The 24,361-nt window shown below is 53.1% G+C and overlaps 6 protein-coding genes across 6 annotated transcripts; 3 read left to right on the forward strand and 3 right to left on the reverse strand.

The window, feature by feature from the left end:
- Positions 1-494: 494 nt before the first annotated feature.
- On the reverse strand, positions 495-3,032 carry plh1 (Phospholipid:diacylglycerol acyltransferase; the record flags this gene model as incomplete). Its single annotated transcript, XM_032020876.2, has 5 exons — positions 495-2,078; positions 2,156-2,450; positions 2,500-2,515; positions 2,653-2,851; positions 3,012-3,032. 5 exons carry the CDS (start codon positions 3,030-3,032, stop codon positions 495-497), a joined length of 2,115 nt encoding a protein of 704 aa, XP_031881961.2.
- A 1,282-nt stretch (positions 3,033-4,314) lies between these two features.
- naa30 (N-alpha-acetyltransferase 30) lies at positions 4,315-4,939 on the forward strand (the record flags this gene model as incomplete). The annotated part of the gene is made up of 3 exons (XM_066151917.1): positions 4,322-4,395; positions 4,450-4,501; positions 4,559-4,939. The coding sequence occupies 3 exons, from the start codon at positions 4,322-4,324 to the stop codon at positions 4,937-4,939; spliced, it is 507 nt and encodes a 168-aa protein (XP_066008740.1).
- A 595-nt stretch (positions 4,940-5,534) lies between these two features.
- CGGC5_v007845 (UPF0696 protein C11orf68-like protein) lies at positions 5,535-6,597 on the reverse strand (the record flags this gene model as incomplete). The annotated part of the gene is made up of 4 exons (XM_066151918.1): positions 5,535-5,626; positions 5,683-5,965; positions 6,012-6,523; positions 6,570-6,597. The coding sequence occupies 4 exons, from the start codon at positions 6,595-6,597 to the stop codon at positions 5,535-5,537; spliced, it is 915 nt and encodes a 304-aa protein (XP_066008741.1).
- Positions 6,598-7,315: 718 nt separating this feature from the next.
- MSN5 lies at positions 7,316-14,023 on the forward strand (the record flags this gene model as incomplete). The annotated part of the gene is made up of 13 exons (XM_066151919.1): positions 7,316-7,548; positions 7,598-7,698; positions 7,861-8,547; positions 9,265-9,304; positions 9,433-9,525; positions 9,572-10,496; positions 10,565-10,736; positions 10,939-11,268; positions 11,328-11,455; positions 11,504-12,163; positions 12,214-12,356; positions 12,407-13,008; positions 13,242-14,023. 13 exons carry the CDS (start codon positions 7,316-7,318, stop codon positions 14,021-14,023), a joined length of 4,896 nt encoding a protein of 1,631 aa, XP_066008738.1.
- A 5,969-nt stretch (positions 14,024-19,992) lies between these two features.
- WOR2-1 (White-opaque regulator 2) lies at positions 19,993-21,941 on the forward strand (the record flags this gene model as incomplete). Its single annotated transcript, XM_066151920.1, has 3 exons — positions 19,993-20,052; positions 20,127-21,551; positions 21,666-21,941. 3 exons carry the CDS (start codon positions 19,993-19,995, stop codon positions 21,939-21,941), a joined length of 1,761 nt encoding a protein of 586 aa, XP_066008739.1.
- A 973-nt stretch (positions 21,942-22,914) lies between these two features.
- CGGC5_v007848 (uncharacterized protein) lies at positions 22,915-23,416 on the reverse strand (the record flags this gene model as incomplete). The annotated part of the gene is made up of 2 exons (XM_032020883.1): positions 22,915-23,179; positions 23,373-23,416. The coding sequence occupies 2 exons, from the start codon at positions 23,414-23,416 to the stop codon at positions 22,915-22,917; spliced, it is 309 nt and encodes a 102-aa protein (XP_031881955.1).
- Positions 23,417-24,361: the final 945 nt, after the last annotated feature.

The raw sequence follows: 24,361 nt of genomic DNA on the forward strand, positions 1-24,361 counted from the left end.
AACTGCTTGCTGTGCGGTGTTTGCTGAATCTGCTGCACACGGTTGGACAGCTACGGGGCAGCCTCAACGTCCCCGCCGTCCTACCTACCTTAGTTTCGACTCGCCCGACTTGACCTGCAATGACTATGCCTGGGATACATCAATTCGGAGCAATCGGCTCTGGTCGAAGCGATTGTGTTGCATCTATTCGTTGGGAGATGGAAAACAGGGCCAATGGTAACGATGCCCACAGCCGTGGCCGGACACAAAGAAATTCCTTTTCTGCTTATTTTATTCTTCTTTCTGATGTTATTACCGGTGTCGATGATGTGGACTCTATTTGTGTGTTTAAGTAGTACATGTCCTCAGTATCACAGTTGACCGAAAAGGGTATTATCATGCCATGACCATCGCCAAATCCCTCCGACTCCTCTGCAATTCACCAGAACGCCCCTAACCAAAATCACAAACTGTTGCTACTGTCTGCCTCAATAGCTATGCTTTCGGGTAACATGCTATTCCTCCTCTTCCTCGGGCTGCTTGTCCTCGTCGTAGACCTTGACCTTATCCGCATACTCCAAAATGTTACTCACAACGTAGTCAGAAATCGTGTTCCCCTTGCCCGCTGCAATTCTCAAAATCAACTCGTTCAAGTGCTGCCGCCCGAGAATGTCTACGTGGTCTGCCGTCTTGGGTCCACCTCTGGGATTGAATCGTTCCGGTTCGTGCTCCATCTCTACCACAGTGACCTTGGACCCGGCCGGATTATATCGCTTGTAGTCCCAGCCACGATTGCACATGTAGCCCGTACTGATCAAGTTGACAGTACCGTCTCCCTCGCCCATGACAACGCCGTGGTCAACTTGTCCTTGGGTGAAAGCTGTGTCGATGGTGATGTTCAGGTTCGTGAGAGACGGCATCTCTGGAGACCGATAATAGTATCCTCGCTCAGTGGGCTTGCCAACGCCATAGAAACAGTAAATCTTCATGCTCGGCGCCAGTGGAAGCCGCGTTTCCAAAGGGTTAATCCACTTGCGGGGGTCCTTCTCGTTCGCCTCGACTTCCGCCTCTGTGTGTGCGATTCCGTGCGAGTAACTTGTCTTGATGTGTTTTTGGTACCACTCCTCCGTCGTGTTGTATAGGTATTCCATGGCCGATTCGACCGTCAAGTTACGGTCGGGTGTGGTCCAGTTCATGCCGCTGCGGAAGTTGAGCAGTGACCCGAAGGAGAAGTCCTGCCCGGGCTGATCATCGGGAGCCCAGGTGGCATTACCCCATACCGCATCCCCTCCGATGGGAAGCATGGAAGATATCCCGGGCATGGCACGGAATAGTTGCGCCCGCTCGTCTTTGCTCAAAAACTTTTCGAGGCCATAGACAGCAAAAGCATTGAGCTGCGCCGTATCTCGCATCTCGCCAGACAGTACTGCCGTCAAATCCTTGACAGCGCCAAGCATGCAGCCACTAACATTAATCCACGCCTCTACGTGCCTCTCGACCCAGTCATCGCCACCGCGGCCACCTGTCTCGGATGCGACCCAGTGGAAGAAGTAGAAGAGAACTTGCCCGCCCATGCTGTGCGACACGAGAACCGCCTTTTTCCCCGAGAATTCGTGGGCGGTTTCGATGTAGGACTTGAGCCTCGTAAAATACTGGTCCCGGATCTCGAGGTTCGGATATGCCAGCCGCCAATCGTAAGCGGCGGTGAAGGAATTAGTTGGATCGTACCCTATGGACGCAAGATTTTCGAAAATCTTGTTCCAAATCCAATATCCCGTAATGAAGAAATCGGTTGCATCGAAGCCTTGGGCAGCCCGTAACTTGATATGTGGGGGATCAAGGCCTGTTTCTTGATCCAACATGAGGTGTCTCTTCCAATTCTCCTTGTCCAAAACCAAGGCACGCATCATGCTCCAGCTGCCCCAGAGGCGCTTGCGGAAGTACGGGCGTGAAACATTGGTGGTGCCCCACGATTCGAGACCTGTTGAAATAACGCCCGGGACCATAATCATGGGGTGGTGTGCGTGGAGGCCTTCGGCGCGGGCCTGCAAACCTACTGAGAAAGCGTCGTAGCTATCAACGAACTCGCGCTCGCCTTGCTTTACGAGAAGCCGCATTAGTTCAGTCCAGCTGGAATATAAACTTCTTTTAAGCTTGTGAATGAAGCATTACTGACCACTAGATCGCGCATGTCCTTGACTAAACCGGCGGGTAAGACGTCGAATAAGCTGTCCATGCTGAGCTCGCCCAGCTCAGGGAAGTCGATGAGGTCATTGCTTTTGGCAAAAAAGCCGGCAGCTATAATGCCGAACAAGCTTCCGAGAAGGAAAATGGCGGTGTTGCGGCGCTTTCTTGTCTTTGGCTTCAAGTGTTGGACGACGTGGGCGTGTTTCTCGGACTTGTCGGGACTCTCATCTCGGGGTGTAGAGGACTCGCTCTCGGTCTGAGGATCGGCGGGGACGGCACGCCGCCTGAGAGTAGGCGCAGACATGATCACGATCGCAATCGCCTGCGACTGACCTGAGAAATCTAATGACTATAAGGTCAGCTTGCGCCGTCGAGAGGTTTGAAGCGAGAGATGGTGTACAGCAGCGCAGAGGGAGGAGTTCGGGTGCCCAACATTTGGCCTGGGATGCAGGGCGCCGGTGTGCTCGAGGGAGAAGGGTTCAATACTTATTCGTCGCGGAACGCGGTGCTCGTGATGCCTAAGCGGCAGGCCAGGACTCAACGAGGCAGGCGGACCGTCGGGGTAACGGGGTGGAAGGCACAGAGCGTGGCCGAGAGTTGCGGAAAGCTTATTCTGCGCAAGCCACGCACCTGGGTTATCGGACAGGTTGAGTGGGACGAGGAGAGGTCGCTGGTAGTCCCGACGCTAATGGGAACACTTTAGAGCAAGCCGTCCAATGGAGGTGAAGTAAAAATGTCCAGAGCTTCAAAGCGGTACGTAGGTAGCCACGGCCACGGCAAGATGCCCAGGAGGGAGGTCAGAGGGCACAGGGCAGCGGGCTAGTAAGCCGTCGATTCAACGTGACGTCAATCTGGGCGGGCCACATGGTTGCCAGTGGTCCGGGCGTTGTGTTTTCATCAGGCACTGCATAAAATGCGGCACTTGAAAGCCAGGTGTAGCTATTCCAGTCTTTTGTCTCTCAGAGGTCCTACCAATCATAGGCACATATGTACTTAATAGATACCTTCCATTGCCAAAGGTCAGACGAGATCTCTCACATTTGCTGGAGTAGGTAAGTTAATTTTGAGGACTCCTTGCGGCGCATGTATCGGCCGTCTTCTCCAACGGAACATACACAAGGCCACTCGCCACTCTTCACATTGTCTTACAGTACGATGGTTGGTAGACCACCTTTCTTAACGAGAGCGGGACAACAGGATGCACACGACCCCAAAAATGATAGGATCGCGCTTCAGCTGGCCGGCGACGAAAGCAAGTTTCTTCTTTTGTCGCTTTGGTCGGAGGCAACGGGGTAATTAGGGGAGGGGAAAAAAACCCCTCCAAATAAAAACCAACAAGCTAGCTAAAGCTGCGCGAGAAAGGCCTTACGACTGACTGCTGGTGGCAGCCCCCGAAGCTTCAGAAAGCAATTCGTTTGCAAATGCGCTACCGCTCGTTTAGCATGTGATAGTGGTCCGGGCCGACTTCACGCAACATGGACGGGAGAGCGACAATGTTGCAGGCTGGGTGCATTGCATGAAAAACACCCAAACACCCACGGAAGAAATGGCTGACAGACTGGGTTAAATATTATGGTAAAGGCACGATTAGTTCAAGGTTACCTATTTATCCTCCCTTACCTAGTGTATCTACCTAGGTAGGTAGGTACTTACTCGAGGCACTTCAACATCCAGAGCTCCACCAAGTTGGGTGCACGGGGCATGCAGGCCAGTGAGTTGTCACCCGCCCTACTTGGCCTCCGCAACGGGTTGGAGTCGCGTCGCCTTACCTTACCCTGCCTGGCTGACCTCAACTCTGAGGAAGCACTTCAAGACAACGCCCGACGTAGTCTCACCTACCCTCCCACGCCGCCAGTCAACTCAAATCAAGTCAACCTGCAAACGCACAATTCGCGACCGTGTCGTGCGAATCGGCCGCTTGATCCTCTTCGTTCCTCGCGCGCGGCAGTGCCGCTTCTTTTTCCGTAATCGCAGCATTAATCCGAAGCGATTTCCCCGTCGTTTTCAGTCTCTACCTCATCGTCTTGTCATGAGTTGAGCATATCTGCGCATTTGCTGGTCCGAGTTCGACCCTCGAAGTTTTCCGTCCTCATTTCTTCCGCCCCATTGTTCATCAACGCCCCCATCTCCCCCAGGGACTGCCGATAGATGCACCATGGATGCTTCCAAAATCAGCATCCCCCCGGGAGACTTGCATTATATACAGTATGAACATGGTCTGGAAGCGAAGTACCTACCCGCCATACGTTCTCTGATCGCAAAGGATTTGAGCGAACCGTACAGCATCTATGTCTATCGGTATTTCCTCTACCAATGGGGGCACTTGTGCTTCATGGTCCGCATCTGTCTTGACAAATAACCACTCCTCTGATTGACACTAATTGCTGCCCAGGCTCTGAATCCAGTCGACTCATCCCTCATCGGCGTCATTGTCTGCAAGTTAGAGCTTCACTCATCTCACTCACCACCGACGCGCCGAGGTTACATTGCCATGCTCGCTGTCGCTTCGCCATTCCGAGGCAAAGGCATCGCCACTGCCCTCGTGAAACGTGCCATTGATGCCATGGCCGAGCGTAATGCCGATGAGATTGTTCTGGAAACGGAAGAGACAAATACCCAGGCTATGCGTCTATACGAGCGCCTGGGCTTCTTGCGCTCAAAGAAATTGCACAGATATTATCTCAACGGCAACAGCGCCTACCGTTTGGTCCTCCTTCTCAAGTCCATTGACCCTGACGCCGTTATCGAGGACTTTGATAGCCACTATGCTTGACTGGGAGGAACGGACTTCAGCTCGCGAGGACTGGTTGCCACGTTCTGCAATGTTATCAAGACAAATATACATGGCTCGCGCACACGTCACAGCTAGCTTCAGCTGCTGCTGGCGTGGCGGTGACGATTTCTTCTTTCCCTCCGCATGGGGGGCATTCATTGGTTAGATGGACAGCCACAGCATAGAGCGACGTTGGTTATGAGTGGGCATGGATGGATACTGGTGGCAAAGGTTCGGGGTAGACCATGATACGCGGCACAGCGGTGGCTTGGAAACGAAAGCATGCATTTGTTCGAAACGTGCGGTGGTAGCATTCAAAATGTAGCGAGGTTTGGCTGTATTCAAATGGTTCTGGTGTGCATGGCAAGACATACGAAGAGCTCCTGCTCACAATATTCATGGTCACGGGTTCGAATTGCAAGACGGTAGGTTTCAGAATTGTTAACGCAACTAATATACCACGACCGCTCGAGCACAGTCCATCATGATTGCCCATAGGTCTTAACACTTTTCTTAGGATCGCTCTGTGTAGTCTTCGAGGATTGTCTTCGAAGATTGCGCAAGGTCAATCTGTTCATTACTCTCCCCATTAAGATTATTGCTTGGGCATGATATCCAGAGAACTGTGAATGGATGCTCTGATATCCCACTGGTTGCCGTGGGCAACCCCAATGTATGTAAAGGCGTCTACGACATGTCAGCACCGCATAACTGGAAGAGAAGGGGTAATTGATGCGACAAACCCGGCTTATAATAGATAGGTCGTCCCATCGCCTCCACCACTTTCAGCTCCCGGAGCCGACGCAACACCCTCATCACGTCTGTGACATCGTTGAAATCGGCAGTGTAAACAGCAATCATTCGATCTTTGCGGCCGGTTGCGTCTTGCCGCGGTGCCACTTTAGCAGCGATGCCAAGCTCGTTGTTTGCCGTGGCCCTGGCAATGATTGCCCATACCTCATTCACGTCTCGGGGCGAACAAAAAAGAAGCCACTGTTCATTGAAGTTGTTTGTCAGCAGTTTTATCTGATGAAACGGGAAAGCACAGGTTGCTTGCCTTCCCAGATCTAACTTTGCACGCGTGCGCGAGAGACAGGACGTCCTTGACTGCCTGCTTCTTCTCGTGGTTGATCTCTGACAGCTTTGCTGTCGCAGACTTTTTCGTCCTGTGGATGCCGTCCACAAAGTTGCCCAGAATGCGCAACCTCTCGGTGCCTCCTTCAACTAGGGTGTTGAGCTGTGATCCATCCTCTTCTGGAGCTTCATCCTCATTGCCTCTGCTGAACTGGTTTTGTGCGAGAAACCTGCTCTTCCGAGCAATGAACGGGTTACAGATGAAAATCCAGGGAACGTCGGCAGTCCCCTCAGTTGTCTCGGGAGGAAGGCGATTGAGGAAATCACTGAGGGTCTCGGTTAGTTGCCACGCATAAGGTACACCTGCGTATGGGTTATGTAGCTTGGTGCTGTCCGCCGGCTCCGCCTTGGCTTTCCGGTTGAGTTGGACCGCCCTTGTCTCCTCCCACCATTGGGCGACGTTGAAAGAATTGACGCGGGCCTCCAGCCCTTCAATAATATCCTCGTCTCCTGGCAAACAGTCAGTCCCAGGCACTATCAGGGTCTCGGCACGAACCGTAGAAGTCCGACTCCTCCGAGTCCATCGCTGCTTCGCAAGCGGGGGCTTCGAAGCAAAGTGCGAAACGGCAGTATTTCGACAAAGGGTCTGAACGGCATAGAGTTGTATGGCAGTGGCCGTTTTATGGCAAATACTCAGGCGAGGCCAGGGAGATAGGTGCTCCTTCGGGCGAATCGACAGTTTCTCAAATGCGGTGACCATTCATGTACCTCAAGGTACCCAATGCTCTCCCCTAACGCTGTCGCGGAGAACTGGAAGCAATGGAAGGGGTCGACGAAGGTGGGATAAGACTATGAAATGTTCTCCAGGGAGGGAGGCTGGTCTGATACCACCATTTCTGGGTGGGTTGGAGGAGCCGATCCGACTTCGCGGCGCCAATTCCGGCACGCAATCTGTGGATGAGAAGCGGGATCCTTCCGTGTTTCCCGGAACGCAACGACCGGCGGCCGGGAGTGGCCATGGATAGGCGGGTCGGGTACCTAGGTACCTTACCTAGGTAGGATTAGGCTCTCCTTCCTCCTAGGTGCTTATTGACCACAGCGAATCTTCACACAAATCTGCCAATTACTTCTGGCTACAGAGCAAGGGAACCACGAGCGGATGGTCTCTTGCCTTTCTTTTTCTTTTCCCCTCTCCTTTCTTTTTCTAACCTCGTCCCCATTCCCTCCCTTGCTTTTCTTCGATATAATAACAAAAACTCAGGGAACCATACTTGACAGATTGTGAGAAAGAGGAACAAGAAAATGGCCGAGCCCAACAGTAGTGTTGCGTCAACGCAAACTCTCACTTTGGACCTCCCTCCAAGCTGCATAGAATGGTGCCCCTCGCACCCGACATACTTTGTTGTCGGCACGTACAACCTCATCAAGGACGGGCCAGGCTATACGGAGTCGGAAGACAACGAGGCCTTGACCGGAAAGAAACTGCAAAATCGCAGTGGCAGTCTCGTCACCTTTCGACTTGACAACGGAACCGTGTAAGTCATTCAGAAACACGCAGCTACGCCGCTTATCTGACCCTCCTAGGCATCACGTCCAAACTATCTCCCATCCTTCGGCAATCTTGGACCTCCACTTCTGCCCCCTGTCTGGTGCGCAGGATATCCTGGCTGTCGTCTCCAGCACCGGTACGCTGTCTATCTTTCGTTTGGATCCAGGCATAGATGCATCTGAGCCGCTGAGGCACTTGGCGACAAGCAGGATCGCCAACACTCCTGAAGGGGTTCTCTTCCTTTCGGGTGTATGGAGTCCCCATGATCCTTCATTGGTTGCTCTCACAACATCCGCAGGTGAGGTGCGAGTCGTACGTCTCGACGATGCATGGCAAATCATCGAGGGAAATGTCACTACTGTCATGACGCACTCTTTGGAGGCCTGGACGGTGGCATTTTGTCCGCCAGAGCCAAATGAAAGCCAGCTTGGTGTTGCAGGCGGTGATGCCCAGAGCGACTCGTTCATCGTCTACTCGGGTGGGGATGACTCTGCTTTGCGATGTGCATCATGCGCGGACAAGAAGTCTGGGGGTGAAGACTCAGATGCGGCGGTGAGCCTCCAATATCCTCCACTAAACATCAGCGGCCATGGCGCCGGGGTGACAGCCATCCTTCCAATTCCGGTGCGTTTAGCAGACGGCGCGAGAATTGTGGTCACGGGAAGCTACGATGATTCGATGCGAATTCTTGCTATACAACCTCCACACGAGACGTATGGCCTTCGCAAGTTTCAGCATCTGGGCGAGAAGAACCTAGGAGGTGGCGTCTGGAGGCTGAAATTGATCGATATCCGAGAGGATGTTGGACATTGTCGCGCCAGGATCCTAGCCTCTTGTATGCACGCCGGTGCAAAGGTTGTAGAGCTCGAGGGGCCTCTGCACGGCGGGGACTGGGAGATTGGGGTTCTTGCAAGATTTGATGAGCACCAGAGCATGAACTATGGCAGTGACTGCGTTCCAGTTTCTGAGGACGGGCGTTTGATTTGTGTGTCGACGAGCTTCTACGATAAGAGGTTGTGCCTATGGGAGACGGCCTTGCCTTGATATGTCTAGACTGGCAAAGCGGGCTCAATAGAGGAAGTCCTGAGGAGAGAAGCACGACGGGTCAACGCGATGCAGGTCCCAGAGGCCAGGCTTTGGGCCGAACCTACCTAGACGTCTCCACTGCAATGCCGGTGTGCATATCTTAGGTGCCTTACCTAGATACCTTATGTAATCAATACAAGCTGGCTACCTACCCACCATACCTAGCTAGTATATCGCCTGAGGTGCCTACGGATAGGCACCACGTAGTGCACACCGTTCGCACTGGTGCCCCGGCCCGCCAACGCGACTCCACTACCTAACAATCCTCATCCGCTACGGGTGGTAGGTACACTAGGTACCTAACTGAGGTGCTCTGCGTTGCACTGTTGGCCTGGCTTGGTTTTTGATGATGCAAAGCATGTTCGCTGCTGTCGCTATTGCTACTGCATCTACTCCATATTCTTGCAACTTCCGGTATTCCTGTCTCGCCAGTCGGTACGATTGTCCGCGCTTGTTTCCACTGGCAGAGGTATATACTGCTTCTCTCTTTTCCGTCTAACCTGGTTTGCTGTCACATTCGCTCGAACCTGTCTCTCCCATCAAGCGCCTGTCAACGGCAGTGAGCAAAAGTCGGGCGAAGCTGGTAATGAGGAACGCGGAGAACAAACCTAACTAGTCTGTCTGGGTGCCTTTGAAGACGCCCTTATCTGCCTAAGGTAAGTTACACTCACTCGCGCTGCAAGGCTCATGCCTTGGTTCTGTGTCCGCGCCTTGTCCACGCCGCCCGGCCCTCTTTACACCACTCTCAACCTTCGCTAACTGCCGCATTTCGCGTCTTGGGCAGCATTCTCACCGAAACCTGCATTCCCTCGATATCGCATTCTCCTACCACTTCCTCGTCCTCCACCTTCCGAGTCTGGCCTGTACAACATCCGCCGTATGAACCAAGACCAATTCATCTGCTGAAGAAGCAGCTTCTGCAGGCGTCTGCCTACCCTACTCTCGACCACTCCAGCTGTCATGGACGGACAGGCCGCCAATGGCGCGGCCGGCTTGGGTCAGAATATCACCTCCGTGAACGGCGCGATTTCCGACATAATATCACAGATCCACCAGGCCCTCGAGGCTATACACAACCCTTACTCGCCCAATGACTCCCGTCGAGACGCGCAGGCCTTCCTCGAAAACATCAAGGGCATAGACGAAGCTCCATTCCACGGTTTTACCCTTGCCTCCGACAAGTCCCAGTCACCCGTTGTGCGCCATTATGCCCTTTCCCTTCTTGAGCATGCGATCAAGCACAGATGGGCCGACTATAGCGAGCAACAGTCCTCTACTCTCCGTGGTTGGATGCTGGAGCTCTGCCGCAGCCTGTCGAAGGACGATCCCTTATACATCAGAAATAAGACGGCTCAATTATGGGTTGAAGTTGGCAAGAGATCATGGGGCGCCGAGTGGATGGACATGGATGAGCTTTTGCTTCGCTTATGGCAAATTCCTGATTCTGCTGTTCACAAAGAGCTCGTTCTGTTCGTCTTAGAGACACTCTCCGACGAAGTCTTCAACGGCGACGATGCCGTGGTCGCCATGCGCGAAGGAGTGCTCAGCAGGAGCTGTGTCGAGATTTTTACTCCGGCCACAGTCCTTAGAGAGGCTTTCCCGAACAGGACTGCTGGCCCCGAGGTGCGATATGGGGAAGAAGGTTGGCTAAGCCGGGTATCCGAATTTCTCAGTCAGTGCCTTCAAGGGGATGCTCAGAACAACGACCAAGTTCGGTCTTGTGCCGTCAAATCCTTGTCCGTTTTCCACTCTCTGATGCCCTGGGCCATACCCAAGGCTGTTGCCGTGGCCAATTGCGTGCCTGTCATGTGCAGAGCCCTTGCGACACCCGAAGTGTCTATTCAGAAGGTACTTGAACGCTGCATGATTACGCACACTCGAGAGGAAGAGAATATGGGACAGCTAACCAGCAATAGGCATCTCTGGAGGCCTTACATGCACTTTACTCCCGGTCAAACTTCACCGAACAAGAGTTTAAGGATCTCGTTGCACCCATGTATGATGCCAGCTCAGTAGACCTCTTGAAGAGGCTCTTCGAGTGGTCGGCTGTTGACGTGGACGACATTGATGAGGACAAATACCAATTCGGTAAAAAGTTTTCCGAGGCAAGTCGTTGTCTGAGATGATTAGATTACATTTATTGATGTGCTGTAGATGCTGTCCCTCTTGGGCAACTATCTCGACCGAAGATTTTCGGCGATCCCGACGACTTCGGACGTAGACGGGTTTCTCAATTTGCTGCTTCTAACGGTGCAAAGCCCAAGTCTGATCATCGCCATACCCGTATTAGCTACGTGGACGCGGCTACTCAACAACAGACTCATCGGACAGAGCCCAGCTAATGCTCATCTCGTCGGACCACTGCTCGAGGTCTGTGGTTCCCGCCTAATCCGTTTTGAGAACCTGCCGGAAGACACTCAGGACCCAACCTTCCTCTTCCTGATGGAAGATACTGATACCGTCCCGGAACGACATGCTTTTCTCGGCAATTACAGAAGGTTCAGCACACAGGTCATTGAAACAATTGTACAACTGAAGCTTTCCGACGCGGTTTACCATATTCTTGGCCAAGCCGAGCAAGTCTTGCAGCATCTATATGACGGTCACCCACCGATGGATGGTACGTTAATATATGTATCTGAATTACTTTGACGGAAATGGGACGGCTAATTTTTGTAGTGTCCAAGTACATCAAGCATTCAATGCCTGTTCTGCGCGTTGACGCACAATTCACAGTCATCGAGGCGGCGCTGAAAGGCTACATGAAGTGGAGAGCAAGCACGACTCAACAGAGCATGCCAGACTACGTGAGTAAATAGTCATGGGAAAGACGACATTCAGCTAATAGATGACAGGAACAACAGCGCGCTGCTCTAGAGAGAGATCTGGAGTCCTGGTGCAGCAAACTCCTCGAAATGAACTTTGAGGACCCTCTGATTCGGAAGAGAGTGCTACAATTGCTGGTTGCTTTCTCTACTACAGCTCTCGACAGGAATCCAGGATTCATGCTCAAAGTCCTCGAACACATTCTCATGACATGGCCTGCTCCTCGCCCAGAGCACCGAGCCTTTAACGAGGCGATCAAGGATTTCCAGTCCGAAAGCATGGTTGAGCTGCAGCGACTAGCCTCAAAGGTCCCTGACCACCTGCTAGGCGTATATGATCAGATAGAGGCGAAGGTTAACGACATGATAACCTCGGGAAGCTTGGACGAGAAACGACAAATTGCTTACCAGAGCTTTCTCTTCATCATCATTCACCGAGCCACCAATATTGACCCTTCCACACAGTTTGAGCGTTTGCAGGGATTCATCAAGCCAGTCACAAGCCTATGGCAAAACCACGAATTGAAAAGTGCTCTGTCATCGTACGCGGGCTTTTGCGAATTGATGGCCCTGGACAAAGCCAAGCGATACCTCATGAGCCATCGCGTCCATGAAGTCAAGGATTGGGGCTCTAGCGAGCTGGATGCAGAGGGTCTGGCTCTCCAGAGTGAGTTAGAGGAGAGACAGAAGGTAAAGACAAAGTTGCCTGTTTGAGGTATCATCGACTGACCTGACGACAGGTGTTACCTCTTCGCCCGACAAAAACATTTCTTTCTTTTTCCGTAGAGAAGCTCGAGAAGTCTTCAGCGCCCTTCCAAATCTCGTATCGCTTGTGGAATGATAGCTTTCCAATCATCTTACCCGACCTTCTGCAATTTCTCAGGTGAGATTTCCAGTCATCCCTCAAGCTCAGCCTACTGACCAAGCCTACAGTCATGCCCACGCCTCGCACAATCCAGATAATTGGACAGAACTGCCCCCTGAAATGCGGTCCGTTGTTGGCGGCGTTCTCAGTGATCGTTTTTGGCAGGCGGGAATTTCTGAGGGCAGCAAAGATGAATTCTATGCCCGCGTCATGGACAAGAAACACACTCTCGAAGGGCTCGCTTCAACGATAAGGGGAAGCGTGAGGTTCGTACGAGAAACATGCTATGCCATTATCTACTGCATGAGCCGTTTGGAGATGCAGTTCTATGGCTTCAGCGAACTGCCGAACCCCCTTGCACAAGCGCTTTTCCAAAATTCTTTCTATCTCTCTGCACATCAGCAGATCAACTTGCTGAATCTCGTGCGTTATCTGGTGGACGATTGTCCACTAGAGCAACGTGAGCACTTCCTTCCCCCACTCCTTGCAGCTTGCTTCCAACAGATGGATGCAAAGATCAACTCGGAGTGGGAGAAGCTGGAGCGCCAACAAGCAATTGACGCTGCTGGGGATGCGCTTACCGAGGAGATGAAATCGGAAAGCATCTTGCGCCAGGTCACTTACACTGCCGTGATCATGGTGGCGGATTTCCTGGATCCCACTAAGAGAAGTAAGTAGTGTCTTTCCACCTCTCATGATTCGCCTCTCTCTGTCGTTTCTTCATTCAGCCATGTGTTCCAGTCTCCTGCAATCTCCTCTGAACCACTTGGTTCAGTTTGCTTGAGACATCCCCGCTTAGATTTGCCCACGCGTTCCGAACCTCGGCTTGGAGATGCAGTCTAAGGCTTCCCGGCGGTGTTTCTGTATTGCTATCCCGGTATGGAGTACTAACATTGAACGCAGACCCTCCGTTACTAAGATCACAAAATGGGCACGAGCCACCTCGCAGGTATCCGTCATTGAGGAAATTTTGCTTGATGCAGTCTACGATTGTGGAGCCGCTCCTTCTCTTCTGCACTCACGCAATCCGGATGAGAGACACGCGATGCTGTAGCATAATTTTGCGGGTATTTCGATCTATTGTTCCGGACTTCCATCAGTCGGAACCGATCTCGCCAAAATCTGTACCTGCGCACGAGGGCCAAAACTCCACTCCCAGCGGCAAGGATTCTTCTCTTGATCCGACGCCAATTTCCTCCGAAGCAGCTTCCGCAATCAGGGAGTACATCTCATCGGAAGTGCTCCAAGCTTGCATCAACTCATTCCATGAGCCCTACTTCGTAGACCTTCAGAAGGACCTGGCCTCATTAATTGCCTCCATAGTGGTTTATTACAGCCCCTCGACTAGCACGCCCAGAGACGTCCTCCTTTCGCTACCCAACATTAAAGTAGCTGATCTCGAAAAGCTGAACGATTTTGTGTCGAAGCCAGCATCCCACACACGCCAGCAACGAGCACTTGTGCTTGACCTTCTCAAAGACCTCAAGGGAATAAGCATTGCAGAGCAGGGAAAATTGCCCAAGACCAGCAGTTTCGGGCGAGTCAAGAGATCAAATCGCAGTAAGATGGCGCAAGAATTCATGACACCCGTGAATGAGTCGGCTACACGCAGCGGAGCGGTCACCGGGGCGAGGCAAGGCACGCCAGATGGCCTTGAGGGCGTGGCCAACTTATTCGAGGGCTAGTGAATCCTGTGATGATCGGTTCCTGTTAATTTGCGCTGTCTGCCGCGGAGGAGGACAGGGGGAGGAGGGGCAAGCGGGAAAGACACGCATGTGCTCAGTATGGAAATTTTGTTGGTTCCCCCTGCGTTTGCCGACTGGCTGTGCATCTACAGAGCCGCTTACCGAGAAAGCCTGCATACACAGTTTGGGTCAACGTTGTATAGACATGGTCGAGGTGTCACGCCTGGGAATAGGTGCCTCGGCACTGGATTGGGAAGGTTAAAAGGGAAGAAGGAAAATAAAGATACCAACGCTTTTCGAGGCGCACTGACTGATGTTGTACCGTTCCGACCACAGGCTCTACCCTCAGTCATATCTCCAGAGCAGCATACGGATACATCAACATTGCTAGTTTCGCTGCCTAAATTGTTGTACATGAGCCGTACAGAAGCTGAGCCACCGGCTGAAGTCTCTAACGTTGGATATTGTAAGTCGCCCGCTCGCGCGACATGCTCCTTCTTGTCAGGGACAGGTGCAAGCAACAGTGGCACTGTGTCAGTAGGAACCTGGTTGAGACAACGTGAGTATTCAGAATAGTTCATACAGAATACCTGAACGTGAGCGACAAGCGATTGGACTTGCTAGAGGCAAAGCCGATATATGGAGAGCGACATGCAGGTGCAGGGCCGCAAGCATTGCCGGACTGAGATGGCTTCATCCGGGGTCCCGTCACGTTGGCCGGCATAGCTGGAGCAACTCTGACTGGTCAGCCGGAAAGTAACGGGGGATCGATCCGCAGCTTCGGCCGATGGATCATCCGTACCCGGCAGGAGAGACATTTATGTACTTCATGAAGGCCGTCGGGGACAGCAGCAACTTCTTTGCGAATGGTTGTTTGGTTGAATTTACGGGTAGGGTGTACACTGACGCGAAGAGGGAGGAGCAAATGAAATAAATAGATGACAAGTCTCGACCTCGGTAATTGACACGTAGCTCAAGCTGTTCATCGTCGTATTGCGCGGATATATGTCGGGACTTGTTCCTGGCGACATGGGATCGGCATCGAGTATCGAGCGCAATTTGCAAGCCTCTCCTTTACCTCGATTGGGCCCTCTGATTCGCATTCGGCCAAACCAAGCAGCGTACAGCGTAGACCCAAAGTCTTCCCAATGTAGGCAAATGGAGCACTGCCCATGGAAAACCACATGGCCACTCGCAACGCATTATTCGAGGAGTGTGGAGGGGTAGGAGGGGGCAATTACTTGATGCTGCTTCTTCTTCTTCGGCCGAGGCATTGAAGAGATGGGCATCTGAGACCGGGAGCCATTCATTGGTTTGCGTTGCTCCGCTAACTACATGGCCGACGTCTGGTACGCTGGATTTTTCTTCCTTTCCATTTTGTGCCTCGGCCAGGTTCTTCTTGAATCTTTCGCAGGAGGGTGGGGTAATGGTTGTTCCACAGGTTTGGGTCGACTCGAGAAGGGGTGCCCGCGTTGCCCTGAGTTGCAAAAGTTTGGAGGTTAGGATGTTTACGTGTAGAATTCTTGTGTCGGCACTCCTGCACAACGAAGAGGACATGAAGAGGGCATTCGATGCCGGTGATTGATCACTAGGGTGGACGTGATTATTTATGTGAAGATGGAAACATACACAGTACCGAGCAGGGTTTTGAGGAGCATTAATGTGCTGTCTCTGAAGTACCTAACGCGAGGCTGGCCGACCACGTGCCTTAGCAACAGTCATGATTTCGCTCGTAGGTAATGGAGCACAAAAAGAAGCAGTCAGCAAAAGAATACGGAAGTATACGCTGGGGTGTAGCGGGATGGGATGGTTTTCACTGAGGCTTCGGCTTCACGACACTGCGTTCCATGGATGAGGGTCGGTATTCGTAGGTGTATTCTTTCTTAAGTCGGGTCGGCTTGTGACGGATAAAGTACTACAGCCCGCTGTCCCTGCTGATCCTTGCGATCGACTGCCCGCGTCATTGTCTCTGCAGGATACAAAGTGCTGCCTGCGTACACGAACAGTACCGAATTAAATCACAGTGTTCCTGTGCGTTATCTCAAGATCTAGGAACCCCGGCACGGGTCACCGTGATCGACCAGTCCAACTAGGACCGCTTCCCCCGGAGACCGGATATTGGGCGATCTAGAACTAGAGCGTATGCTTGCACAGCTTGGTAAGATAGCCAGGCAGGGACGGACAGGGAACTCGACGTCTGGTGTTTGGCGTTTCGGAAGAAATGCCCGGCGAGTAGCGTTTCTCGGGTCTGGGTCACGGTAAAGGATAATCCTCCGTTCTCTGTCAGGTACGGCGGTGTCGTGTGTCTGGCCTACCAACAACCTCGACAACGGCAACGGCGAAGTTATAAACCCCGATGACCTGGACTTAGGAGACCATAGTATTGACATAGGTTTCCGTAGTTGCAGAGGGAGCCGGAGACGGTAGGCACAATGAGACCTCGCACGGTTTTACTTGAGCTTCTGGAGAGCCTGCGGTCATGCGGCGAGTAGCCTTCATCCCGACCCGGTGCCAACCCAATTGTCGTTCGACTGGGCGTCTGAACTGAACTTTGCACACCCGTTGCGGGCTATGCAAGACAGCAAGCACAATACTGCGTACTGTTCAAAACCAGGGGCTGGGATACTACAATGCTTCGGGCGTCCACCTCCGGGAAGTATGAACTGTGATGGGACGATCAAGGAATTTGCCGTCGGAAGTCACCACCATCGTCGCACCAAGAGAGCGCATCTGCTGAGGTGCCTCTGGAGAGGCGGGGCAGGTCCGTGGGTTGGTCGATTATCCGTACGGATACTGCGCAGTAATTACTAGTGACATGTCAGGTATTCGAATCTCTTGAGTCGTGTCGCCTGAGCTTAAACTTGGACGTCTATCAAGACAACGAGCTTCCTTGAACTGTAAAATCCCAACCGTCATCTATACGCAGCGAAACATGCCTTTCATCTGTTCTCGAACCCAAGGAGGGCCGACTCGTCGTCATCTGCTGGCCGATGGTCAATCACAATTGCCTTTGTCTCTGGCCCTTGACAATGTGACAATGTGGGGTCTAGTCGAGTACTTAGATAGGTACCTTCGGGATTTGCCATGTCTCGTTTTGGCTTATCTTGCCTGCCTTGCCTTGCCTTGCCTTGCCTGTTTCCTGCATGTCCATCAAAGATGAACAGAAAAGCGTGCTATCTACGATATCCGCATGAATGGAGAGGCACGCATGTCTCAGTCCACTTGTCTCGGCCATACGCCTCTTGGAGCAGCACAGCATCGCAGGTCAAGCGCCCCCACAAAATCTCTGGGCCTCACTCCGGTCGTAGTCTTTAGTACGGATACAGTGTGTGCGGCGGTATTCTTTGCCATTAGGCCAGAGGCAGAGGCCACCTCTGCCGGTGCGACCAAGTGCGGATACCCGTTGTGTATTTAGATAACGCCACGCGCTTTGAGACGCGGAAGTACCCGTTGTTGATATCAGCAGTAGCATGCGTCTAACAAACCGTTCAGCCGGGGGCCTCAGTGATGAGGAAGAAGCTGTCACCTGTAGTGTACTTACCTACTATAAGTACGTACATACGAACTACCTTAGGTATGCAGAACAGGAAGAACAAGCCCAGGTGAAACCGTCCAGAGACCTCGGCGCGCTAGTCAGCGCCGTCGGGGTAGCCTGCCGAGAAGTGTCTGCGCCACCAACCAGAGCACTGGAGACTGACAGAAACCGAGCCCGACGCAAACGGCCACTGTGGTTTTCTCCGGCGCTTGAGTTCATGACTTGGTTCAAAGCTGTTTGCCAGGCTGCTGGGGCAGACAACGCCCGTCAGCCGGTCAGGACCGGACGTGAGCTGTCAAGACTCAAGCCCAGCCGAGGGCCTACCTAGGTATTTAGACACGTAGATTAGATGCACTCAGGTTGGGCCGTTCGGAGCAAAGCGTTGAAAGGCAAACCAAACTTAGCTGACCTCACCACAAGGCGGCCCTTCCCCGAGTCCCCGACGTCTTGGTGCTTCGTCGTGCTGGGCATATCCTGGCCGCAAGCTTTGTGAACCAGGTTCTGCTCCCCCTCGCTGTCGCGCTTTCTGCGACGACTACTGGTCTTCCTCCCATCCACTCGTCCCTCTCCCCCCCTTCAGCGAGTTGCACTCGCACTCGTCTTCTCTCTCCCGTTGTCCTTTGTTGTCAACCAACGAGTGTCGGATCTGCAGCCCATTGTCAAAGCGGCTCCCCTGTCACGTCCCCAATATGCTACCTACCTACGCAGTAGCACAGTGCCCACCTCCCTCAGGAACCTAAGGCACCTACTCTGTTCTACTGCTTAGTAGCTTTAATACCTTACCTACCTACGCAGGAGGTAAGGTACCTAAGGTACCTCATGTAAGGTGTCTAGGGAGGCACGTTACTCTTAGTTTGCAAGTACCGAGTCTTCCCTCCCCCTTGCGCGTCACTATCCCCTGTCTGCTCCCCCCTTCTCGTGATCGCTGGTCTGATGCTGGTAAATTGTAATGTGCTGGTAATGTGATGTGCTGTGCTGTGCTTCCATGTCTCTTCCCACCTCCCCGAGTCCCCACCACAATTCACAATCATTTCCCTCTACCCCTCCCAATGCAACGCATCGCCTGCTACAGGCTAGCCACATGCACTAGCACTAGCCAGGGCAAGTCTAATCCGACGGGCGGAGAGGGGCTGAAGCCCCTCTCCAAAGTTCCGTCTCCACTGTACTTGAGTGTTTGAAGAGACGTTGGATCGGGACGCCCTACAAGTACTTGTATGTGCCGACTGGCGCTGCGCTGCGTCTGGAAGAAAAGGCTGTATTGATGGTTTTCTTCCAGGGGTGAATTGCTACTTTCTCGTCTTCCAATACGGCCCTGCAAAACTCGGTGCCGAAAAAGAAAAGAAGAAAACGCCCCTTCCGAAAGAACAACGCACGAACGACACATAGAACCCAATCAACGCTGCGCTTCTCCAGGCCGCCCCAGAGCGGTTCGCCGATTTGTCTTTTCCTGCCGACCTCCATCAGCTTGCCTACGCACACAGCCTGTGCCACTCAATCACTACCCACGATCTTCGTACGCTGCCTTTGCTTACCATAACCACATCCTGCTCACCCTCAAGGCGGGTGTCTGCTGCATCAATCAGTTCTCCAGGACCTCGTTTGGTTCATTCTTTCTAACCGAACGCTACTCGACGACGCACACCCTGCAACCTCAATCCCATCTTGGGCTGTGGCCGGACCAGGACCACCCCGGATCCTCCAAACCACGGTCACCCCCAGACCCAGCAGGGAAACAGGCCCAGTGAGACTCGCAACACCGCCGGTTCTCAAACACCACCAGAGTGGCTTGGAAGACTCTCATCTATGCGCCTCTCTGGCATTCTTGTATCTCGTCCACACCTGCCATCCTCCGCCCAATCTTCCCTCATCCACGTCAGGAACATCGCATAGAAAACGTCTGTTCCTCTCACCTCCCATTGGTTCTTGAAAACGACCAGGCAAACATCAACTCGTCCTGTGCACTGCCCGACATTGTGGTTTCGATTTGCCGTGGATACACATACGTCGCCGCCTTCCTCGCCTCCTGCTAACCACCCCATCATCTCAACACGAACACGCGCTCCCGGGCCCGACCTGTTCCCGAGTCTTGCTCCCAAACATTCGCATGGTTGCCGGCTTTCTTTTTCTTTCAGATTGACGTTCACTTTGTCCACGTTCCGAAATAGGTCGCCCACCTCTCGAGTTTCATGTAGCCGCCCTCGCGGTCTAGAAGTTACCTGTCGATCTTCCATCTTCACCCTGATCTACCGTCACCGTGATTTGCACGCTGGTTCACACTTCAACAATCTCGCCGCTCTACCAACCCGACGAACTCTACTAGGCGTCCGAACCGAGTACGTTTACTTCATTGCTGTCACTTTGAAGACACACGACCCGTGCCTCGACTTCGACTTCTTTTCGACGCCGGAACAAACCGACTCTGATATTCGACGCCATGGTTTATTGCGGAAAGCCCTCGAGGGGCTGCCAGATGTGTAGAACCCGAAGGATAAAGGTGAGTTATTGCAACATATGAAAGTGAGCCGCCGTGGTGTCGTTTATACTGACTAAGCTGTGTCTGCCGCAAAGTGTGACGAGACGAAGCCTACGTGCAACCAATGCGCCAAGTCTCGCCGACAATGTCCTGGATACAAAGACGAATTTGATCTTGTCTTTCGTAACGAGACCAAGGCGACAGAGAGGAGGGCCCAGAAGGCAAACCGCAAGGCGCTGGCACAGAAGGGAAAGGATGTCGACTCGCCATCGTCAGGGTCCGAGAAGGTCATCTCTCCCACATTCAAGAAGGAAGCCGACTCCCCAGCCGCCGTGAGCCCCGGCCTGAATGTGCCCGTGGAGCAAATGGCATCATGTCACTTCGTCGCCAACTACGTCCTTTTGCCCCGGCAGGGCAGCACTCGTGGCTTCATGGAATATCTGCTGCCTCTACTCAAGCATGATCAGGGCAATCACCATCTACAGCATGCTTTCAACGCGTGTGCTCTTGCCTCGCTAGGCAATCGGCCGAACGCTGCCGGGACTGGGCTCAGCGACAAGGCCCTGGGCCACTACACGAAGGCACTCGCAGCGACACATATAGCCCTCCAGGACCCCGACCAGTCCAAGTCGGACGCCACGTTGGCCTCCGTTCTCATGCTTGGCCTCTTCGAGAATATGACAGCCCGTCAAATGGGTATGTTTGCTTGGGGCTCGCACATTGAAGGAGCAATTCAACTGGTCAAAGCTCGCGGCCGCAAACAACTACGAACCAAGACTGGTCTACTTCTCTTCATCGCGGTACGAACCCAAATGATCATACACACCCTGAGTACGGGCACGGCACCCATCATGGGCGTAGAGTGGTGGCTCAGCGATGCGGTCAAGGACGAGTCAGCCGCACAGTGCCAGCGGTTAAATATCAAGACTGCCGAATTGCGTGCCGAGGTCACCCGTCTGATGTCGACTGTGGCCAGAAGCCCCGAAAATATTGACATCATGCTTGACATGATTCGGCGGGCGCAGACAGTTGATCAAGAGTTTGTGAATTGGATGAGAAACACGCCAGACTACTTTCAGTACACAACCGTGGCGTGGGAAGACAACGTTCCCAATGGGGACTATACCAAGGCCGAGGTGTTCCCGGGTAGGGTAGATGTGTACCAAGATTTCTGGATTGCCAGTGTTTGGAACATGGCACGAGTATCCCGCCTGATTCTTGCGTCGGTCATCGTCCGTTGCGCCGCGTGGGTCTGCTCGCCCGTCGACTATCGTACAACCCCGGAGTACGCGACGGCGGCACGCACATGTGTCGACACCATCGGCGACATTATCGCTTCGGTACCATACCACCTCGGCTGGCACTTGAAGCGTCCCGAGCTTCTAGAGCGAGCAAACATCTCCGGCTTCGCTTGTGGCTTGGAAGAATCCCAAAAAGGCCTTCCCGGTTACTTCCTCACGTGGCCGCTGGCATGTCTACACGGCCAAGACTACACGACGGACGCCCAAAGAGCTTGGGTGGTTGGTCGCCTAAAGTTCATCGGCGACGAGCTGGGTGTTAAGTACGCTCATATTCTATCACAGGCAAGTTCATTTACAAACTGGTCGCCGAGTCAGACTAACAGCCTTCTGTAGTTGCAAGTTCGTATCCCGTCAATGCTCATCAGAAGAGACGGGTTGATGGCGCAGCCCTACCCACAAGCTCACAACTTTGAGAAGCTCCTTTCAGCGAGATATGCTCCTCCAACCGCGGGCTACTCCATGAACCCTCTTCAGCAACGTGAGGCTATGCAGAAGGAGTTTGTAGAAAAGCACAAGGCAGAGCTACTTGCAAAAGCCACTGGAACCGCAGGCCAGGCAGGACAGTGGGTGGCGCAGAACTGGTTGACGGTGCGGTCCGGACCGCAATGATTCACCAACCCAGAACAAGGACACTCTGCGGAGGCGGGCCTTTGGAAATTTTGCGAGCTGGCTCACACGTCGTCTTCGTCGTCGTCTTCTATCTTGGTCATGCATTCCCACTTGTCGTCCTTTCTAAAACGAGACTTTCCAACAATCACCTGGAATTAGAGCAATGATTTGTTGACGGTATGAGCAAAAGTTGGGAGAGGCATCTGCCAGCCCGCGAGGGTCTGAGCAGCGCAGGTTTCGAGGGGATTTGATACCACGGCGTTATGATTGTTTACCATGTTGGCTTTGGAGGTGATATCGTTGACCAAACAATCCAATCCTTACTGCAAAGTCAGTTTTCACTGTATGGCGCACTCCTGGTAGAGAATGAATGAATGAATGCCCTATCAACGCAACGTTTTCTCAAAATTCGTTGGCTGCATTATCGTTGTGACACCAAGTGCATTGCTGGCCCTCTGCTAGTATGTACGTCGTAGAAAACGCAAACGCTGGCACAGTATCAGTGCGTAAGCACCAGCAGAACCCGGCGGTACTTCCAAGACAGACTTTCTGCATGGAAGACGACCCCGCTTCCGTCCGTCCTAACCCACGACTTCGGCGACGGCCGTTCGGTGCTCAAGCGATTGCCGTTGGGCTTTCGACGCTGCCTCCCTCCAGAGAAGACTCTACGTTGGTAGGCATCCCTACTGGACCATTGTATGTCCTAATGGTATCTCGACGATCGCATCCTGCTGGGAATCTTTCGACGTCGCCACACCTGACGACAGATCCGCCACCAGACACCCCTTCGCTGCCAAGAAATGCGGCTGACATGTTCGTTCTTGACATTCTCATCTCCGTCTCGACTTGCTGCTGTCTGCTCTGTCGCATTCTTCCAGCATGCCGGGCGGCCAAGACGTGTTGATCCGGCTGGACTTCCGGCTGGATTACCAACGGAGGTATCGCCGACAACACAGGAGGGCACACACACTGGTTACTTGGTCTTCTTTATCTGCCCGACAGTATTGCCGCTGAGATTCCAGGCTTTGACGACCCAATTTTGGGTCTGGTCGACGTATCGCTCGTTGGAAGTGTGCTTGACGCCGACGCGAACACCGTCCTTAGTGAAGACGACGTTCTTCTTGCCCATCTTCTCCGAGGCTGATTCCTGGATCTTGCCCACAGAAATGTAAACTTGCCAGAGCACCCAAGCCACACCACCAATAAAGGCGAAGGTGATGATGAGTGGTAGGATTTGACTGTAGGTGCGCGAGCGCAAGGTTTGTGTCAGCACGTTGAGCCTTTTCAACAGTCGCGCCCCGTGAGATTTCAATTTGCGCAGAGTGCGCCAGGTCGGGAATGGCAATGCGACACGGAAGTCGTGCGTAAGCGCGTTGCGCCTGCCCTCATTCTCCCCGTGCGCCCTTTGTCGTCTTTGTTGGTTTCACTCACCTAATCGTCGAGGGCTGGGGCTGCACTTTCTTGCCCCACGCCATGATTGCGGCTGTAGCTGCGACTCGGTTACTGCGGTGGTAGACGTTGACGTTGACGCTGTCGATGCGAATGATCCGAGGATTTTGCACGCAAACTCGTTGCCAGGCCTCGGTTGACAGTCGTTCTCAGAAATGGAATAAAGAAGAGAGATAGCAGGACCTGATTTAGATCGAAAGTCGAAAAACTGGACAGGCACTAAGGAAAGGGGTCGGCGAGAGTTACGCCGGTGAAGAAGAGGAAGATGTAGAAAGATGGAGCCGGTCGATTAGAGGCGAGCGAGTAATGGCACGCGGTGGATGTGCTGCAATTCGGTTCGGTGTGAGAAAAGAAACAGTTGAAAAAGAGAAGTTGGTCGAGCAGGAGTTTGGGAAGGAAAAGGGAAGCTGGGCTCCTTGTTGGGAAGCTAAAGTAACGGAAGCACCAAGTCGAGACGGGACGAGACGAGGCGACGCTTCTGACCCTCTCTGACCAGGGCTACCTCACGTAGAGACTTACAATAGAGACAGGAGCAGAGGCAGCCCTACTACCGAATATGCAAGACCTCGGACCTAAGCTTGGGTAGGTAGATGGCAGGTTGGCAGATTGGCAGGCAGGTAGGTGGATGAAGACAAGTCTAGTAGTGTCCCGGGTTGCCTCTTGTGGGATGTAACTCGATACGATACCTAGCCGGGAAGCATGTATCACAAAACCAAGCCGCCCTCCCACAATTCCGTAATAGTTTCGACTCCTTAGAAAAAAACTTACATCTGCTGTGGCTGCTTCCATCACAAGCTTCCATTAAGAGAGGGAAAAAAAAAACCAGAACACTCACGAGCTGAGTAGCGGCGGATGGCGACACGCAATCAACGAGACAGCCCGGTGCTAGGTAGGCACAGGGGATAGAGATAGAAGTGGGTGCCAGGGACCATTGGATGGTGGGGCCAGGTGTACGCAGTAGGTAGAGAGGG

This window comes from Colletotrichum fructicola (assembly GCF_000319635.2).
Source record: "Colletotrichum fructicola Nara gc5 chromosome Unknown KSG_Nara_v1_contig04, whole genome shotgun sequence".
In the NCBI taxonomy this organism is placed as follows: domain Eukaryota; kingdom Fungi; phylum Ascomycota; class Sordariomycetes; order Glomerellales; family Glomerellaceae; genus Colletotrichum; species Colletotrichum fructicola.